The sequence below is a fragment of the Suncus etruscus genome, chromosome 17 (genome assembly GCF_024139225.1).
Source record: "Suncus etruscus isolate mSunEtr1 chromosome 17, mSunEtr1.pri.cur, whole genome shotgun sequence".
In the NCBI taxonomy this organism is placed as follows: Eukaryota; Metazoa; Chordata; class Mammalia; order Eulipotyphla; family Soricidae; genus Suncus; species Suncus etruscus.
In genome coordinates, this window is record NC_064864.1 from 46,770,072 (window position 1) to 46,788,036 (window position 17,965).

General features: G+C 42.8%; 2 protein-coding genes across 2 annotated transcripts in view; both read left to right on the forward strand.

Annotated features, from left to right (window-relative positions):
• The first annotated feature begins 3,192 nt into the window (after window positions 1-3,192).
• On the forward strand, window positions 3,193-11,338 carry BORCS7 (BLOC-1 related complex subunit 7). Its single transcript, XM_049764375.1, has 5 exons — window positions 3,193-3,332; window positions 8,900-8,962; window positions 9,077-9,120; window positions 10,103-10,123; window positions 10,862-11,338. The coding sequence occupies exons 1-5, from the start codon at window positions 3,195-3,197 to the stop codon at window positions 10,911-10,913; spliced, it is 318 nt and encodes a 105-aa protein (XP_049620332.1). The 5' UTR covers window positions 3,193-3,194; the 3' UTR covers window positions 10,914-11,338.
• A 3,039-nt stretch (window positions 11,339-14,377) lies between these two features.
• AS3MT (arsenite methyltransferase) overlaps window positions 14,378-17,965 on the forward strand; it is a 29,851-nt gene continuing 26,263 nt past the window's right edge. The window contains exon 1 of the mRNA XM_049790418.1: window positions 14,378-14,402. Coding sequence (XP_049646375.1) covers window positions 14,378-14,402 — 25 coding nt within the window. The remainder of the gene's footprint in view (window positions 14,403-17,965) is intronic.

Sequence of the window (17,965 nt, forward strand, 5' to 3'; positions counted from 1 at the left end):
GACCTGGGTTTGATTCTTGGCATCTATATAGTCCTCTGAGCCTGCAAGGAGTGATTTCTGAGCTCAGAGCCAGAAGTAACCCTTAAGTAGTTTTGTGGCCCACAAACAAACAAACAAAAATAAATAAAATAAAACCCAAAACCTCCTGTAGGTGGGCTGGGGAGATAGGGAAGAGGTAAGGCACTTGCCTTGCAACACTGTTGGCAGCCTGTTTGAATCTTTGGCACCAAGGCCGAAGATACTACCAGGTTCACACACAGAACTTGAAATAGTTCTGAACCCCACTAGGGATGACCCAACTCCTACCTATTGCAAAAACAAGCAACCTCTCCTGGCATTATATATTATTTTTATCTACTTGGTCTCCGGTAACATAAAATAAATCTCATATTACAGCTTTGACTTATTGCAATTCTTCTAATTTCCTTTTCTTGCTCCTACCATCTTAGGCATGTCAAGGTTCTCTAGGAATCTGTCCTTGGCTCCTCTCCATTGACAGTGTCTCAACTTATCTTACCCCCTCAAGGTTTTAATTTACAAAAAAAAAAATCCAAAAATCAAATCAAAACAACAACCCAAGTTTTTTTTTTTTTTTAACCAATATTCAGCCTCTAACAGGTGCTGCTTTTGACCTGCAGAGAATTTGGAAATAGAGGGCTTCTTCACTGACTATGTCCTTCATTATCTCCTCCACTCATCAAATTTTACCCTGAGTTTCTGCTTTTAACCTTTCAGACTCTACTTGTGCCAGGATACCAGGCTACTGGAGAATAAATTCTCAGATAGACCTACACTAAATGGCTTCTTTCTCCCTTTTGAATACCTGGCCCTGAATCTTCATTGGCAATGGTGGAGAGGCCTGACACCAACTTTATACCCTGAAGACAGTAGCTTCTGGCAGCAAAGTGTTTTCAGGGATGGGATAAAAGTTCTATGGGTAGGAGTAGCTGTTTTGCAAGAAGGAGGTTCTGGATCCACCCATGGTTTTCTTTTTCTTTTTTTTTTTTGTGGTTTTTGGGTCACACCCGGCAGTGCTCAGGGGTTACTCCTGGCTCCATGCTCAGAAATTGCTCCTGGCAGGCACGGGGGACCATATGGGACGCCGGGATTCGAACCGATGACCTTCTGCATGAAAGGCAAACGCCTTACCTCCATGCTATCTCTCCGGCTCCCCACCCATGGTTTTCTAAACACCCCTAGGAACAACTCTTTGAGCTCAGAGGGAGATCCCAACATTTTGTCAATGGGATTTTCCAATAAAAACCAAAACATATTTTCTTTTTTTTTTATAGTAACATAACATATAATATAATTGATATAATAATAATACATTTAAGTCAAAGAAAGTTTCTGATTAAAAACACAAATATTTTTCCATAATGGCTTACATATCTTTCACAGTAGTATTTTAGGTACATATTAACATTGAATCAGGGGAATACCCATCACCAACTATGTCCTCCCCTGATTCCAGTTCCCTTTCTACAACCCATATACCCTACCATCACCCCCCGGGCTGCTAGAGTAGGTGGACCCCTCCAAAACATATTTTCAATTATTTTTGGCAGGTGGAGGGGTTTGGGCCACCCTCAGTAGTGCTCAGGGACTATTTCAAGGTCTGTACTCAGAAGTGAGCCATGAAGGTTCTGGGACCAAATAGATTGCTGGGGCATGGAAACTGAGCAGAGAGAATGCAAGGCAAATAAGCTTTACCATTGTATTATTTCTCCAACCCTCAAAATTTCATTTTGGGGGGACAGAGAGATAGCACAGCGGTAGGATGTTTGCCTTGCATGCAGCCGACCCTGGATGGACCTGGTTCGATCCCCAACATCCCATATGGTCCCCCGAGCCTGCCAGGAGCAATTTTTGTGCATAGAGCCAGTAGTAACCTCTGAGCACTGTTGAGTGTGGCCCAAAAATTAAAAAAAAATTCATTTTTGGGTTTTAGGGTCACACCTAGTGGTGCTCAAGGCTTATTCCTTGCTCTTTTCTTTACAGTTTTTATTTTTGGGGAGGGCAATATTAGGCTGTGTTCAGGGCTCTGTGCTCAGGGATTCTAGTGGTGTTCAGGGAACCATATGCTGTACTAGGGATCGAATTTAGGTTGACAACAGCAAGACAAGGAAGGGGGAGTTTAATTAGGGCAGAGAAGGGACCATTATGACAATGATAGTTGAAAATGATCACCCTGGATGAGAACTGAGTGCTGAAAGGAGGTAAAGTGATATGCATGGTACCCTTTCAGTAACAATATTGCAGACCATAGCGCCTTAAAGAGCGGGGAGAGGAAGGGAGAGGGAGAGAGAGAGAGAGAACAGCGTCTGTTATAAGAGGTAGACATAGTGGGGAGCACCAAATGGGACACTGGGACACTGGTGGTTTGGTGGCGGGAAATGAACACTCATGAAAAAATGGATGTTGTGACATTGTATGACTAAAACTCAACCATCAGCAATTACTTAATTCTGTATCTCATGGTCATTCAATATAAAAAAAAAGAGAAAATGAAGAGGAGCTACAGTAGGTAAGGTGCTTGCCAATGGTAAGGTTCCATTCACAGTATCCTATATGGTCCCTTAATTCTTGCCAGGAGTAATCCCTGATTGCAGAACCAGATGTAAGCCCTGAGCACCTCCGGGTTTGCCCCCAAACCAAAATTAACCTCATACACACAAAAAGGAAATAAAAAAACAAATCAACCAAAAACACCTGCCTTATGCCTGCACAATAACTCTCGTTGTATTTTATTCCTAGTGTGCCCACATGTGTTGGGTTCAATCCTGACAGCTCATCAAAGCTGAACGGAATGATCTTGAGTAATCCCATTAACCCTTTGTATATTTTCATGCTATTGCTTCTATTTAACAGGGGAGAAATAAAAGACAGGTAAATTTGCCATCACACAAATGGCACAACTGGGACTCTATTCCAAGCCTACTAACGCTCAGTCGCGGAATTCCTAAAATTGCCCTTTAACCTCTCCAGCGATGTTTGTCCGGACTCCGTTTCCCTCAGGATAGCAACTGAGTCTATGGAGCGAATTCTAGTTAGCCAAGGCCAAAGTCTGCTATGCGCATACGTCATCTCCTTTCCCACGGCAAGGGGAAAAAAACGCGAAACTACCGCTTCCTTCCGCCTGGCTGTTCTTTTGGCCTCGGAGACTCGCCGTAGTTAATCCGGAGGCCGAGGCGATGGCGACTGGGACGCCAGACTCGCAAGCGCGATTTGGTCAGTCCGTGAAGGGACTGCTGACGGAAAAGGTGAACACTTGTGGTACTGACGTGATAGCGCTCACGAAACAAGTGCTGAAGGGCTCGCGGAGCTCTGAGGTGAGCTGGGCGCGGCCTCTCCCAGCCCCCATATTTGGGCTCCTGCAGGGCTTGCAGGGCCGTGGGAAGGGCCTCCTGTTGCATCCTGGGAATTGTAGGCTGTAAAACCTGATCGCAAAATGTCGCGCGTTGCATTCTGGGTTGTGTAGTTTTGGGAGGTTGGTGGGATGGGAAAGTGCTGGGAATCGGTGATTAACACGCAAATTCGTGAAGCGTTCCATATTTTTCAAACGTCGCCGATACTAATAAAATTGTATTGTCTAGTTTCCTTAAAAAAAAAAACCTTGATAAAAGTCGAGATCTTGGGCTGGACCGACAGTGCTGCGGTAAAGGCATTTGGCCCGGCTCTCCAAATGGTACCCTGAGTACCGCTGGCTGTGGCCCAAAAACAATTCAAAAAGGCAGAGATTACCAAAAGAACGGACGCCTGTTCTTGTCCCTCAAATGCTGCATTCCTTTAAGGTTCCACATTTCGTAAACTTTTGGGGCCGCAGTTATTCGTGTTTAGAGATCTAATTCTCGGGAAGTAGCAAGGAGGAGGTGCTGTGAGAAAAGATCTTTTCATACAAAGTCTGAGATCCATTCCTTTGAGCTATGGATTAATTCTTTTCTTCATTGCCTTTCTAGTCACAATCTTGACCATTCTGTTTCTTAGAAGTTTTTTTTTCTTTTCTCCTGACTATTCCTTTATTATCCAATGACAGAATCTATTTTAATGAGGTATTTTGGGTATTTTCCTCTCTCATAATTAAAGAAACAAAAACTAGTCATTGTTCGCCTACATTTTCACACAGAAACTAATACTTAGGTTGTGCAAAGACTTTTACTTTTTTTTTTTATACCTGTCTGTATTCATTGACAGGTGATTGGCTTGTATCTGACTCTGCCGTCCCATTCCTAGATTTTTACCCAAGAGAAACAAAAGCATGTTTTATTTGTTCATTTTTTTCTTTCTTTTTTTTTTTTTTTTTTTAGAAAAAATCAGCCATGCAGGCTGGGGAAATAGCTCTTGGGGCTGAATATATGTTTTGCATGAGGTATTCCAGGTTCTATTGTGGGCACCATATTATTCTCCCAAGTTCTTCTGTGAGTGATCCCAAGCACCATGGGGTGTGACCTTGAAATAAAATAAAACAAAACAAAGGCTTAAACCAAAACCAATCTTGCACATAGCTTATCATTTATAATGTTTAATTTTTTTTTTTGGTCACACCCGGCGGTGCTCAGGGGTTACTCCTGGCTGTCTGCTCAGAAATAGCTCCTGGCAGGCATGGGGGACCATATGGGACACTGGGATTCGAACCAACCACCTTTGGTCCTGGATCGGCTGCTTGCAAGGCAAACACCACTGTGCTATGTCTCCGGGCCCATATAATGTTTAATTTTCATTTCTTTAAAGTGGGGATTTTTGGGGTCCTTCCTTTCTTCCTTCCTTCCTTCCTTCCTTCCTTCCTTCCTTCCTTCCTTCCTTCCTTCCTTCCTTCCTTCCTTTTTTTTCCTTTTCTTTTTTTTTTGGTTTTTGGGTCACACCTGGCAGTGCTCGGTGGTTACTCCTGGCTCTATGCTCAGAAATTGCTCCTGGCAGGTTCAGGGAACCATATGGGATGCTGGGATTCGAACCATTGACCTTCTGCATGCAAGGAGCCAAGGACAGATTCCTAGAGAACCTGGGCATGACTAAAATGGTAGGAACAAGAAAAGGAAATTAGGGGCTGGAGAGATAGCATGGAGGTAAGGCGTTTGCCTCTCATGCAGAAGGTCATCGGTTCGAATCCCGGTACCCCATATGGTCCCCCGAGCCTACTAGGAGTGATTTCTGAGCAGAGCCAGGAGTAACCCCTGAGTGCTGCCAGGTGTGACCCAAAAACCAAAAAAAAAAAAAAAGGAAATTAGAAGAATTGTAATAAGTCAGAGCTGTAATATGAAATTACATGCAATGCCTTACCTCCATGCTATATCTCCGGTCCCCGGGTTGTTTCTTTTAAGTGGAGCAGCACCTTTGGTCCACCTGTAAAATTTGGTCTGAGTACTGGGGCTGATGGCACCAAGGCCTGGTTATGTGCTTTGCATGTGGATGCCCCAGGTTGGGTTCTTTTCTCTTTAAAAAAAGAAAAAAATTTTTTTATTAAATCACCCTGAGATACAGAGTTAAAAGTTGTTGATAGTTGGGGCTGGAGCGATAGCACAGTGGTAGGTCGTTTGCCTTGCACACAGCTGACCCAAGATGGACCCAGGTTCGCTCTCCACACATCCCATATGATCCCCAAGTCTGCCAGGAGTGATTTCTGAGCACAAAGTCAGGAGTAACCCCTGAGCACCGCCGGGTGTGGCCCAAAAACCAAAAAAAAAAAAAAATTGTTGTACTTTGTAGTCGAATTTCAGTTATACAGTGTTCCAGCACACATCCTGCTGGAATTACTTCTTTTGAGGGGGAAGGTGGCCTCCCCAATGGTACTGATGATCCAGGATTTGTACATGCCAGGCATATGCTCCAGCTTCTGGAATGTCTTTCTCTGCCATGGAGTTTTTCTTTTTCTTTTTCTTTTTTTTTTTTTTTTTTATTTTGGTTTTTGGGCCACACCTGGCGCCGCTCAGGGGTTACTCCTGGCTGTCTGCTCAGAAATAGCTCCTGGCAGGCACGGGGGACCAACAATCTCATAAGGAGACTGTTGAAAGTGAATTAAAGCTGAATTCTTTTTTTTTGTTTTGTTTTGTTTTGTTTTGTTTTGGCCACACCCGGCATTGCTCAGGGGTTACTCCTGGCTGTCTGCTCAGAAATAGCTCCTGGCAGGCACGGGGGACCATATGGGACACCGGGATTTGAACCAACCACCTTTGGTCCTGGATCGGCTACTTGCAAGGCAAACGCGCTGTGCTATCTCTCCGGGCCTGAGAGGGTATCTTTCAATGAGGAGCTGGATGGTGGTGTTGGGGCAGAAGGTCAGTCTTGGTGTCTACCCAATTAGGAACTGAGGATAAGGAGGGTTGAATAAGGGGAAGATAACGGTTCAGAGTTTGGGTATGAGGAGGTAGGAGAGACACAGGGGTGAGGGGAGAGGCAATACATAAAAGACTAGACAATAAAGGTCAATTTGAGTGTTTTATCAAGATCTTGGGCATCCTGATTCTATTCCTAGGAACAGTCTAGGATCAGGAACATTTTTGGATAATGCTTTAAAAAGTATATTTGTCGTGAAAGTTTTGAAAAATAGTATTACTAGCAAACAAAACAGGGGGTCCAATATACATAGGGGAGGGGTTTCCCTCCTCCGCCCACTCCCAGGGCCCGAACAACTCCCTTTTTCATCAGGAATCTCTGACCCAAGAGAATGGTGAAAGGTTGGTGAGGTACACTTAATAGTAGCTCACATCTGCCAGAAGCGTGGCACATTAAAACTTTGAATTAAAAGTTAAACCAGGGCCCGGAGAGATAGCACAGTGGCGTTTGCCTTGCAAGCAGCCGATCCAGGACCAAAGGTGGTTGGTTCGAATCCTGGTGTCCCATATGGTCCCTGTGCCTGCCAGGAGCTATTTCTGAGAAGACAGCCAGGAGTAACCCCTGAGCACCGCCGGGTGTGCCCCCCACCCCCAAAAAAAGTTAAACCAAAAATGGAATAGTCACTTTCCTATAGTCACAAAGACTCTAAAGCCCAACTTGTAGATTTTAAAGCCTCTTATAACTTTTTTGGGGGGTCTGGAAGAGAACCTGTCTATGCTTAGGGCTTTCTCTGAGTTCAGGGATCACTCCTAGTAGGGATAGGGGGACCATATGGGGTGCTGAGAATTAAACTCAAGTCTGCCATGTATAAGGTAAGTGTTCTACCCACTATAAATCTCTGGCCCTGGGTTGGAGAGATAGCACAGTGGTAGGGCGTTTGCCTTGCAAGTGGTTGATCCAGGACCAATAGTGGTTCGAATCTCGGCATCCCATATGGTCCCCTGTGCCTGCCAGGAGAGATTTCTGAACACAGAGCCAGGAGTAATCTCTGGGCACCACCAGGTGTGGCCCAAAAAGAAAAAAAATCTCTGGCCCCTTGGGCTGTTTTTTTTTGTTTATTTGCTTGATAGTTTTTAGGCCACACCTGGAGTGCTCAGGGCTTACTTCTGCCTCTGTATTCAAGCATTACTCTTGGTAGTGCTTGGGTAAACCATATGAGATGCAAAGAATTGAACATGGTTGTCCATGTGAAAGGCAAGTGTGTGTCCAACCCACTGTACTATTGATCTGGCCCCTGTTAATTTCTTTTTGCCTCTGTGCTAAGTCTAATACCCTGCCCCAAAAGTGTCCTGGGTGAATGAGAGCCTGGTGACCACCATCAGTGAACTCATTGAAATTTGCCTCAGTGGGTTGGAGAGAGACCCCAAAATGCTGAGCACATATTTTGCATGTGGTGATTTAGGTTTGATCTGGGGATTAAACAACATGGTTTCCTGTACCACCAGGTATGTCTCCAAGCCTTCCTCACTTCCCATCCTGCAATAAATATGCTCTCATTTGTCTCCCAAGCCTCCTCTGGTTCTCCTTCAGGATACTTTCCTATGCTCAACCTCAAGCTGCTTCCCAGGCTTCTTTAACTTTGTCTCTTATTCCATTTCTTTTTAATTTACTTCTTAATTTTTGGGCCACTGATAGTGCTAGGGGTACTATAGGCTCAGTGCTGTAGGATTAGTGCTTGGTAGAGATGGAGGCCACTCTGGGTGATACTCAGAGGACCTTTCAGGGTCCGGAGTGATAGTACAGTGGTAGGGCATATGCCTTGCATGTGGCTAGCCCAGGATGGACCCGAGTTTGATTCCCGGCATATGTCCCTGCGCCTGCCAGGAGCAATTTCTGAGTGCAGAGCCAAGAGTAACCCCTGAGTACCACTTCTGGGTATGACCCCAAACCCCCCCCCCCAAAAAAAAAAAAAAACAAATTATGGGACCTTTCAGTGATAGGGATCAAACCCAGTTCTCCCAAAAGCATACACCTTAGCTCTTTGAGCCATCTGTCCAATCTTGGTCTCCTCCTGTTTCTACCCTAATACTTACTCCATCAGTCTTCTCAAAACACCTCCAATCTCAGATTTGTTTGGAAAGAGCCAAGATCAGCTGGCACTCAGTATGTATGGCCAAGGTGTTTTGCCGTCTTCCCTGGGCCCCGATGAATAGTCATGCCACATGTACAGCAGCTCTGGAACTTGGGCAGTGGCCTGGGGACAAACTAAAAAAAGAAGGTTTTTTTTTGTTGTTGTTGTTTTTTATTTTTGGTTTTTGGGTCACACCCGGCAGTGCTCAGGGGTTACTCCTGGCTCTATGCTCAGAAATCGCTCCTGGCAGGCTCAGGGGACCATATGGGATGCTGGGATTTGAACCACTGACCTTCTGCATGCAAGGCAAACACGATGCTATTTCTCTGGCCCCAGGCAAACTAAAACTGCCATCATGACACTGAAATGGATCCTGGATGCGTGCACAGGAAACCATCCCCTGCTGTTTTGTGTTGGAGGGAAGTGGGTAATGTCTGTATTGGGAGGATTAGCAACACTGGAGACTTTGATAATCACCCTTCAGTTTTTGTCTTCCAGCTGCTGGGTCAGGCAGCTCGGAACATGGTGCTCCAGGAAGACGCCATCTTGCACTCGGAAGATGTAAGACCAAATTTCCTTTGTCCTTTGGGTTTTCTAAAATATGCAGAATTTACATAGCTATGGGAAGGAGGACTGTTCTGTTTCACTGCTTGTTCTCTACATTTTTTAATATAGAGCTTAAGGAAAATGGCCATAATCACCACACATCTTCAGTACCAGTGAGTATGTTCTCTGCAGTGCGTCCTTGTGTGAAAATCCTCTTCCCCAGGGCTGTTGCTTGCTTCAGCTTCATTTCCCAGGGAACCTGGCAGAGTAGGTTAGGGATGAGTTCCCTAATATTCCTAAGAGAGGTGGGGATGGCTCTAAGAGCTAGAGTGCCTAATTTGTGCATAAGAGCCTTGGGATTGCTCACCAGACTTCTGTTTCCCCTGAGCCAGGCCAGAAGTCACCTCTGTACCAATAGTAGCTCTGGAACACACCTGATTGTTGCCTCAAAGATGCCTGAGACTGCCCAGAGTACTGGGTAGGAGGCAGGCTCTAGAACTAGGCTGTATTTCAGTGGATCTTTGCCCTCTTGAGGCATCTCACAGGGAAAGACCTGAAACCCGCTCAAAGCCAAGGCCTATTTAGGACAGGCCCAGCAGAATAATGCAATAAGTAAAAGGCTCATTTCAGGCAAATACCTATTGGTATGCATTCGTTGACTCCCCGAGCCCGAACTGACTTTGAGCCATGCCTATATTTGTTGGGCCACATCCCTTACACTGATAAAGCATTATTACAGTTCAGGATAGATGCCATCTTTTTTTTTTTTTTTTTTGGCTTTTTTTGGGGTCACACCCAGTCACTCTCAGGGGTTACTCCTGACTGTGTGCAGACATCGCTCCTGGCAGGCACAGGGGATTCCGGGATTCGAACCACCATCCATCCTGGATTGGCTGCTTGCAAGGCAAATGCCCTACCACTGTGCTATCTCTGGCCCCAGATGCCATCTTTTTAACAGCCCCCCACTTAGATACTGAACAGAGATTCAATAGCAAGTCTCAGGGTAAGATTGACAAAAATACAGAATGTGACAGAGGGAAGTTTGTTCCTCCTCTATATAGGTGACTGTGAATGGCTTTTGCTAATTCACTGAATTTTGTTTGATTGTGTTTTGATTGTTTGTGTTTGAGTTTCTTTTTTCTTTTTCTGATTTAGGCAAGAAGCTATTCAGAAAAAGTAAGTAACCCCAAAGGTAGGAGAGAAAGGAGCCCAGCAAAGCAGTCTAGAGGGGTGGGAATTATACTCCTTGATTTAAGATTAGAACAAAACTTTTATTGATTTCTTTCTGGTGGATCTTAAATTTACTCATAAATCAACCTTTAAATCAACTCATAACCTGGGATAGGTAATTGAGATCAAATAGAAACCTTTTTAACTGGTAATACTTTAAAATAAATTACTAGAATCACTACATTCTCTTGTTTTGGGTTTAGTTTGGTTCTGGGCCACACCCAGCTGTGCCTTAGCCTTGACTATACTCGGATCATTCCTGGCTATTGGGGAGGGAACTATATTTAGTGCTGGACATCGAGCTGGTATTGGCCATGGAAGGCAAGCGCCTTACCCCTGTACTATTTCCCTGGCTCCTTTTTTTTTTTTATAGTTTTTTTCCCCAATACATTAAATCTATCCTTTTAAGTTAATTTATACTCATTAGCTTTATAATCTTTTCTTTTCCTTGTTGAGCTGGGATTGAGTCCAGGACCTCACACATGCAAGGCAACTGCCATACTTCCAGGCTATCTTTGGGTCCTACAAATCTTTTTCTTCACAATTGAAGCATCCCTGGGAACCTCATGGACCACTATAAGTTTTGACACAGCTGCATAATAATTAGTATTAAAGTACAAATAGTTGATACAAAGAGATGTCTTTTTAGCTCATGCCAAAATTTTGCTCTGTTCTAACTTCTAGTGTTGAACAGTCGTTGGATCTACAGGACCAGTTGAATCATCTGTTAAAATAGGACAGCTCACCAGAGGGCAGAGACATTTCAGGCCTCGTGCTGAGGAGAAGCGAGCTCTGGAAGGCCTTGTGCTGTGTGTTGATTGTCCCACCTTGGCCAGACTTTGTAGATGAGATTTGTGGATGATGTGTAGTTTCTCCTGAGGGAAGTTAGGTAGTTGCTTTGGAGGTACTTCATGAATTGCATTAACCCCATGTCCTTATTGAATTATTTATGTTTTGAATTTTTGGAGGGGTTGGTTTGGGGCTATACCTGACACTGCTCAGGATACTGAATATTGAATTTGGCAAGTGCCCTTCCTGCTGTACTGGCTCTCTGGGCCTCTTATTGAATGGTTAAATGTCTTTTTTTATTTGTTTGTTTGGTTTTGGGGCTATACCTGGTGGTGGTCAGGTATTATTCCTCGATCTGCACTCAGAAATTACTACTGGGGGCCGGAGAGATAGCATGGAGGTAAGGCGTTTGCCTTTCATGCAGAAGGTCATCAGTTCGAATCCCGGCGTCCCATATGGTCCCCCGTGCCTGCCAGGAGCAATTTCTGAGCACAGAGCCAGGAATAACCCCTGAGCACTGCCGGGTGTGACCCAAAAACCACAAAAAAAAAAAAAAAAAAAAAAAAAAAGAAATTACTACTGGCAGGCCCAGGGGACCTTATCCAATGCCTGGGATTGAACCGTGTGCAAGGCAAATGCTCTACCTGCTATGTTATCACTCCTGCCCTCAATGTTTGGATGTGTGTGTGTTTTTTAAATTTTCTGACGAAAGCAAAATGAAAAGATAACCACACTTGATTACTCCAGCCCTAAACTGATTCCTAAGAAAAATTTAGTGATGTTTTACCTTCTTTAGTAGAGCTTCATTTGTGAGCATATAAGAAAGATCAATAGTTTCTCTGCAGACTTGATCCTTTCTCATCATACTTTCAGGAACTAGTAACTTCATGGTGTCTGGTAATAATCACTCTTTTATTTTGTAATTATTTTTAATTTTTACCTGTCAGAGCAGTGACTTGCTCTCTTCATTGTAGCGAAGTTCCAAATGAAATTTGGGCCAGGGTTACTCTGGCCAGCTGCAATCCCTACCTTGACCTACATTCCTGGGGGATGTTGTGAATCTTGATTCACTGGCCTTGGGTTCATTTTGTAATTTTGCTATTCATCAGCAAATTTACTTGGATGATAAGTGCCAAGACAGTTAAATGATAGTGATTTGAGGTAGGGTTGGGCCATGGTGAAACCTATTTGTAAACAGAAGTCCTCTTATTAAATGGTATTGCCATGGTCACTTGCCATAGCTGACCATCTTTATTGTGTTTGATTTTAAAGTGAAATTCTTTTCTGTTCAAATCAGTTCAATTCTTTATTAATTTATTATTATCATTATTTTTGGTTTTTGGGTCACACCCGGCAGCACTCCAGGGTTACTTCTGGCTCTATGCTCAGAAATCGCACCTGGCAGGTTCATGGGACTATATGGGATGCCGGGATTCCAACCGCTGTCCTTCTGCATGTAAGGCAAACACCCTATCTCCATGCTATTTCTCCGGCCCAATTCTTTATTAATTAAAAAATAAAAAGTTGACTTAAAAAAAAAAAAGTTGACTTAAAAATTATGTTTTCTCTAAAAGAAAAACATTCAAAAGCCAGAGCATTTCTATATATTCCTAAATTATAGAAAATGATAGTAGAATACCCAATTCATTTGTTCAAGTGTGTGTTTCATTAAAAAACAACAACAAGTGGTGAGAAGGGGCGTGACTCATTGTGTGTCTCAAATTCAACTATGAAGGATTCTGTTGATCACAATTGTTTCAATAAAAAAAAACAAAAAACCTGGCCTAATTTACTCTGATGGGAGAATATTTGAAAGGGTAATTGGGGGGCTAACACTTTGGTGGAAGATGCAAAGTTAGAACATTTTAAGCATGAAACTTTTATTATTAAAAATATTGTAAACCTTAGTACCTAAAATATGAATGAAGTCTGCATTATTTAAGTAAGATCTATATTCATATTAAAAAAATGTGGTCTTGCATTATGAGTCTGCTCTTCAATTTGTTTTATATATATATATATATATATATATTTTTTTTTTTTTTTTTTTTGAGTCACACCCAGTAGCACTCAGGGGTTATTCCTGGCTCCATACTCAGAAATCACTCCTGGCAGGCTCAGGGGACCGTATGGGATGCCAGGATTTGAACCATCGTCCTTCTGCACGCAAGGCAAATAAATGCCCTACCTCCATGCTATTTCTCCGGCCCCTTCAATTTGTTATATTGCATTGTCTCCCAAACACAGCTGAGATTAAGTAGCCCCTGAGCACTGCTGGGGTGACCCTAAATTAAAATTCCAGAGCATGGGGAAAAAATCAAAATTAGGTGGCACAAGGCTATAGGGGATTCTTTTTATTTTTTAATATCTGCAGATAAAAGTGTCCAAATAGTCTTTAAAAACAACTGCATATTTTGAAGTGTTACTAAAATAATTCCACAAATACATTCTTTTTTTTTGGTTTTGGGGCCACATCCATTTGACGCTCAGGGGTTACTCCTGGTTATGCGCTCAGATATCGCCCCTGGCTTGGGGGAACCATATGGGACGCTGGGGGATCGAACCACGGTCTGTCCTATGCTAGTGCTTGCAAGGCAGACACCTTACCTCTAGCACCACCTTCCCGGCCCCCACAAATACATTCTTGACAGCCACTGCAAAACACAGTTCACTAATAGGAAACAATGAGCTACCGCTAATTTTTATCTAAAACTACAGTTGAAAAATGCATAATAATAGTTTATTTTTTGTTTGTTTTTGGGTCACACTTGGCTATGCTCAGCTTAGGGCTTACTCCTGACTCTGCTCAAAAGACTATATGGGGTGCTGGGGATCAAATTTGGGTTGGCTATGCCACATGCAAGGCAAGCATCTTAACCTCTGTACTACCACTCTGTTCTCTCTTTACTTTCTAACTTCTGTTCCTAAGTCATACTTGAGAATGTATCTACAATACTGTAGGTAGGGCTATTGCCTTGCATGTGTCTAACCCTTGATTCTTGGTACCAAAAACGGTTCTTCAAGCACCACCAGGAAAGATCCCTGAGTACAACTGTATGTGGCTCAAAGACAATTTTTTTCTAAGAATATATTTTTTTAAATAAAGGACCACCAAAATCTTGAAGACAGCATGTAGTGCAGACTATTAGAATTGTATGCAGCTTAAAAATTATCAAATTCTGGGGCCAGAGAGATAGCATGGAGGTAAGGTGTTTGCCTTTCATGCAGAAGGTCGGTGATTCGAATCCCGGCATCCCATATGGTCCCCTGAGCCTGCCAGGAGCCGTTTCTGAGCATAGAGCCGGGAGTAACCCCTTAGTGCTGCCGGGTGTGACCCCCCCCCAAAAAAAAAAAGATCAAATTTTGACTCCATGGCTTTCAGATGATAAAATAACTTAACCAGGCCTGACCATGAGTTTGGTGGTCGGTTATGATGGTAGGCTACTTTATTTTAACAATCTCTCATTTATTTCAGAGGAGAGGCCACTTCTGACGTTCATGCCATTGCCATTGCTCTGTCTTTTCCAGGGCTAGTGTGGCTGATTTATTTGAGTTGACTTCGTGGGAGGTCTTAATATCTGCTCTGAGTCACCTGGATCACACAGAAGTTTGATTAGATTGCCAGAGGACTAGAGTCAGGCTTAAACGAAGTGAAACTTGAAAATTGATAATGGGTTCTTGAGTTAGCTGTTCCTGGTAATTTTCTTATGAATAGGAACCAGGCTGCTCCCCTTTGTCCCTATTATCTTTTCTTTTTCTTGTGTGTGTTTGTTTTTTTATTTGGCTCTTTTCAGGAATCACTCCTGATGGGGAATGGGAAACCATATGGGGTGCCAGGGATTAAACCCTGGTCAGCCACATACAAGGCAAGCACCCTACCTGCTATACTTTATCTCTGTCCTCTTGTCCCTAGCATTTTAACAAGACATGAAATGATCCTGGAAGTGACTGAATCCAGTCACCTGTCCCTGACTCTACAAGACTAGCAAATGAGCTTCTGTGGGGAATTGCAGTATTTGGAGAATTGGCTGTGTGGCAGAGCACAACTTCTGGAAAGATGACTTCCCTGAAATCTGCCTTTCTGGCTCATCCTAGGTTGAGTATTAGCTTTGAAAGTGGGCTTTGTGGAGATGAGCACAGCTCACCCTTAGAAGTAGGGGAGAAAAAGGTATAAATTTTTATGTAAGTTTAATTATGTAACCTAAGAAAATTAACTTATTTAATTTTTTTTGTTTGCTTGTTTTTGGGTCACACCTAGTGACGCTCAGGGGTTACTCCTGGCTTTGTGCTCAGAAGTCACTCCTGGCAGGCTTGGGACCATATAGGATGCTGGGATTTGAACTGGGGTCAGACCTGTATTGGGCCGCATGCAAGGCAAAATGCCTTATCTCTGTGCTATTGCTTCATCCCTAACTTATCTAATTTAAAAAATGTATGATGTAAGTGTCCTAGTTTGGTCTGTGTAGTGTATCCATCTACATTGTACAACTTTTATCTAATGGATAATGTTTAAAAAAGTGATTATAAATCTTGGTACCTCAATAAAAATGGTAATTACAAAATTTGGTCCTTGCCTTGCTTGTGGCTGGCCCAGGCAAGTCATATGATCTTCATCGTACCCCAGAATTGCCTCAGTGAACCCCAAACATCACCCAAAACAAAACAAATTTGGAGCTGAAGAGATACTGGGGTTATAACACTTGCCTCACATCCCATGGACCCCACCAGTTCAGATCTTGGCAGTGCTGTGGTTCCCAGGAATAGCGCTTGAGCACTGATGGGTGTGGTTGTCTCTACCAACATAGTGATGCAATTTTTTAAAATAATTATCTTTATTTAAACACCGTGATTACAAATATGATTATAGTTGTATGATTACAGTCATGTAAAGAACACCCCCCTTCACCAGTGCAACATTCCCACCACCAATTTCCCAGATCACCCTCCTTCCCACCCCCCCACACCTGTACTCAAGACAGGCTTTCTACTTCCCTCATTCATTCACATTGTTATGATAGTTTTCAGTGTAGTCATCTCTCCAACTGCACTCTTCACTCTATGTGATGAGCTTCATGTCATGAGCTGCACCTACCAGCCCTCATCTCTCTTGTCTCTGAGATGCTGTTAAAAATGTCTTTCATTTTTCTTAAAACCCATAGATGAGTGAAACCATTCTGCATCTTTCTCTCTCCCTCTGACTTACTTCACTCAGCATAATAGATTCCATGTACATCCATGTATAGGAAAATTTCATGACTTCATCTCTCCTGATGGCTGCATAGTATTCCATTGTCTATATGTACCACTGTTTCTTTAGCCACTCATCTGTTGAAGGGCATCTTGGTCGTTTCCAGAGTCTGGTTATTGTAAATAGTGCTGCAATGAATATAGGTGTAAGGAAGGGATTTTTGTATTGTATTTTTGTGTTCCTCAGGTATATTCCTAGGAGTAGTATAGCTGGATCGTATGGAAGCTCAATTTCCAGTTTGTGAAAGAATCTCCATATCGCTTTCCATAAAGGTTGTACTAGATGGCATTCCCACCAGAAGTGAAAAAGAGTTCCTTTGTCTCCACATCCCCGCCAGCACTGCTTGTTTTCCTTTTTAGTGATGTGTGCCAATCTCAGTGGTGTGAGGTGGTACCTCATAGTAGTTTTGATTTGCTTCTCCCTGATGATTAGTGATGTTGAGCATCTTTTCATGTGCCTTTTGGCTATTTGCCTTTCTTATTTTTCAAAGTGTCTGTTCATTTCTTCTCCCCATTTTTTGATGGGGTTAGATATTTTTTTCTTGTATAGCTCTGTCAGTACCTTGTAAATTTTGGATATTAGTCCTTTATCTGTTGGGTGAATAATTTCTCCCATTCAGTGGGTGGCCTTTGTATTCTGGGCACTATTTCCTTTGAGATGCAGAAGCTTCTCAGCTTAATATAGTCCAATCTGTTTATCTCTGCTTCCACTTGTTTGGAGAGTGCTGTCTCCTCCTTAAAGATGCCTTTAGTCTCAATGTCCTGGAGTGTTTCACCTACATGTTGTTCTATATACCTTATAGTTTCAGATCTGATATCAAAGTCTTTAATCCATTTGGATTTTCCCTTTGTACATAGTGTTAGCTGAGGGTCTGAGATCACTTTTTTGCAAGTGGTTAACCAATTGTGCCAACACCACTTGTTGAATAGGCTTTCCTTGTCCCATTTAGGATTTCTTGCTCCTTTATCAAAAACTAGGTGGTTATGTGTCTGAGGAACATTCTCTGAGTACTCAAGCCTATTCCACTGATCTGAGGGTCTGTCTTTATTCCAATACCATGCTGCTTTGATAACTATTGCTTTGTAATACAGCTTAAAATTGGGAAAAGTAATGCCTTCCATATTCCTTTTCCCAAGGAGTGCTTTAGCTATTCGAGGTTGTTTATTGTTCCAAATGAATTTCAGAAGTGTTTGATCCACTTCTTTGAAGAATGTCATGGGTATCTTTAGAGGAATTGCATTAAATCTGTACAATGCTTTTGGAATTATTGTCATTTTGTTTGTTTGTTTGTTTTTTGGTTTTTGGGCCACACCAGTATTGCTCAGGGGTTACTCCTGGCTGTCTGCTCAGAAATAGCTCCTGGCAGACACAGGGGACCATATGGGACACTGGGATTTGAACCAACCACCTTTGGTCCTGGATCGGCTGCTTGCAAGGCAAACACCGCTGTGCTATCTCTCCGGGCCCCGAATTATTGTCATTTTAATGATGTTGATCCTGCCAATCCATGAGCAGGGTATGTGTTTCCATTTCCGCATGTCCTCTCTTATTTCTTGGAGCAGTGTTTTATAGTTTTCTTTGTATAAATCCTTCACATCTTTAGTCAGGTTGACTCCAAGATATTTGAGTTTGTGTGGCACTAATGTGAATGAGATTGTTCTCTTAATGTCCATTTCTTCCCTATTATTATTAGTGTATAAAAAGGCCATTGATTTTTGTGTGTTAATTTTGTAGCCTGCCACTTTGCTATA

Coding starts and splice junctions, on each gene's coding strand:
- BORCS7 (XM_049764375.1), top strand. CDS start 3,195: ATGGCGACTGGGACGCCAGACTCGCAAGCGCGATTTGGTCAGTCCGTG. Junction 8,963..9,076: donor CCATCTTGCACTCGGAAGAT/GTAAGACCAAAT, acceptor TTTTTAATATAG/AGCTTAAGGAAAATGGCCAT. Junction 9,121..10,102: donor ACCACACATCTTCAGTACCA/GTGAGTATGTTC, acceptor TTTCTGATTTAG/GCAAGAAGCTATTCAGAAAA.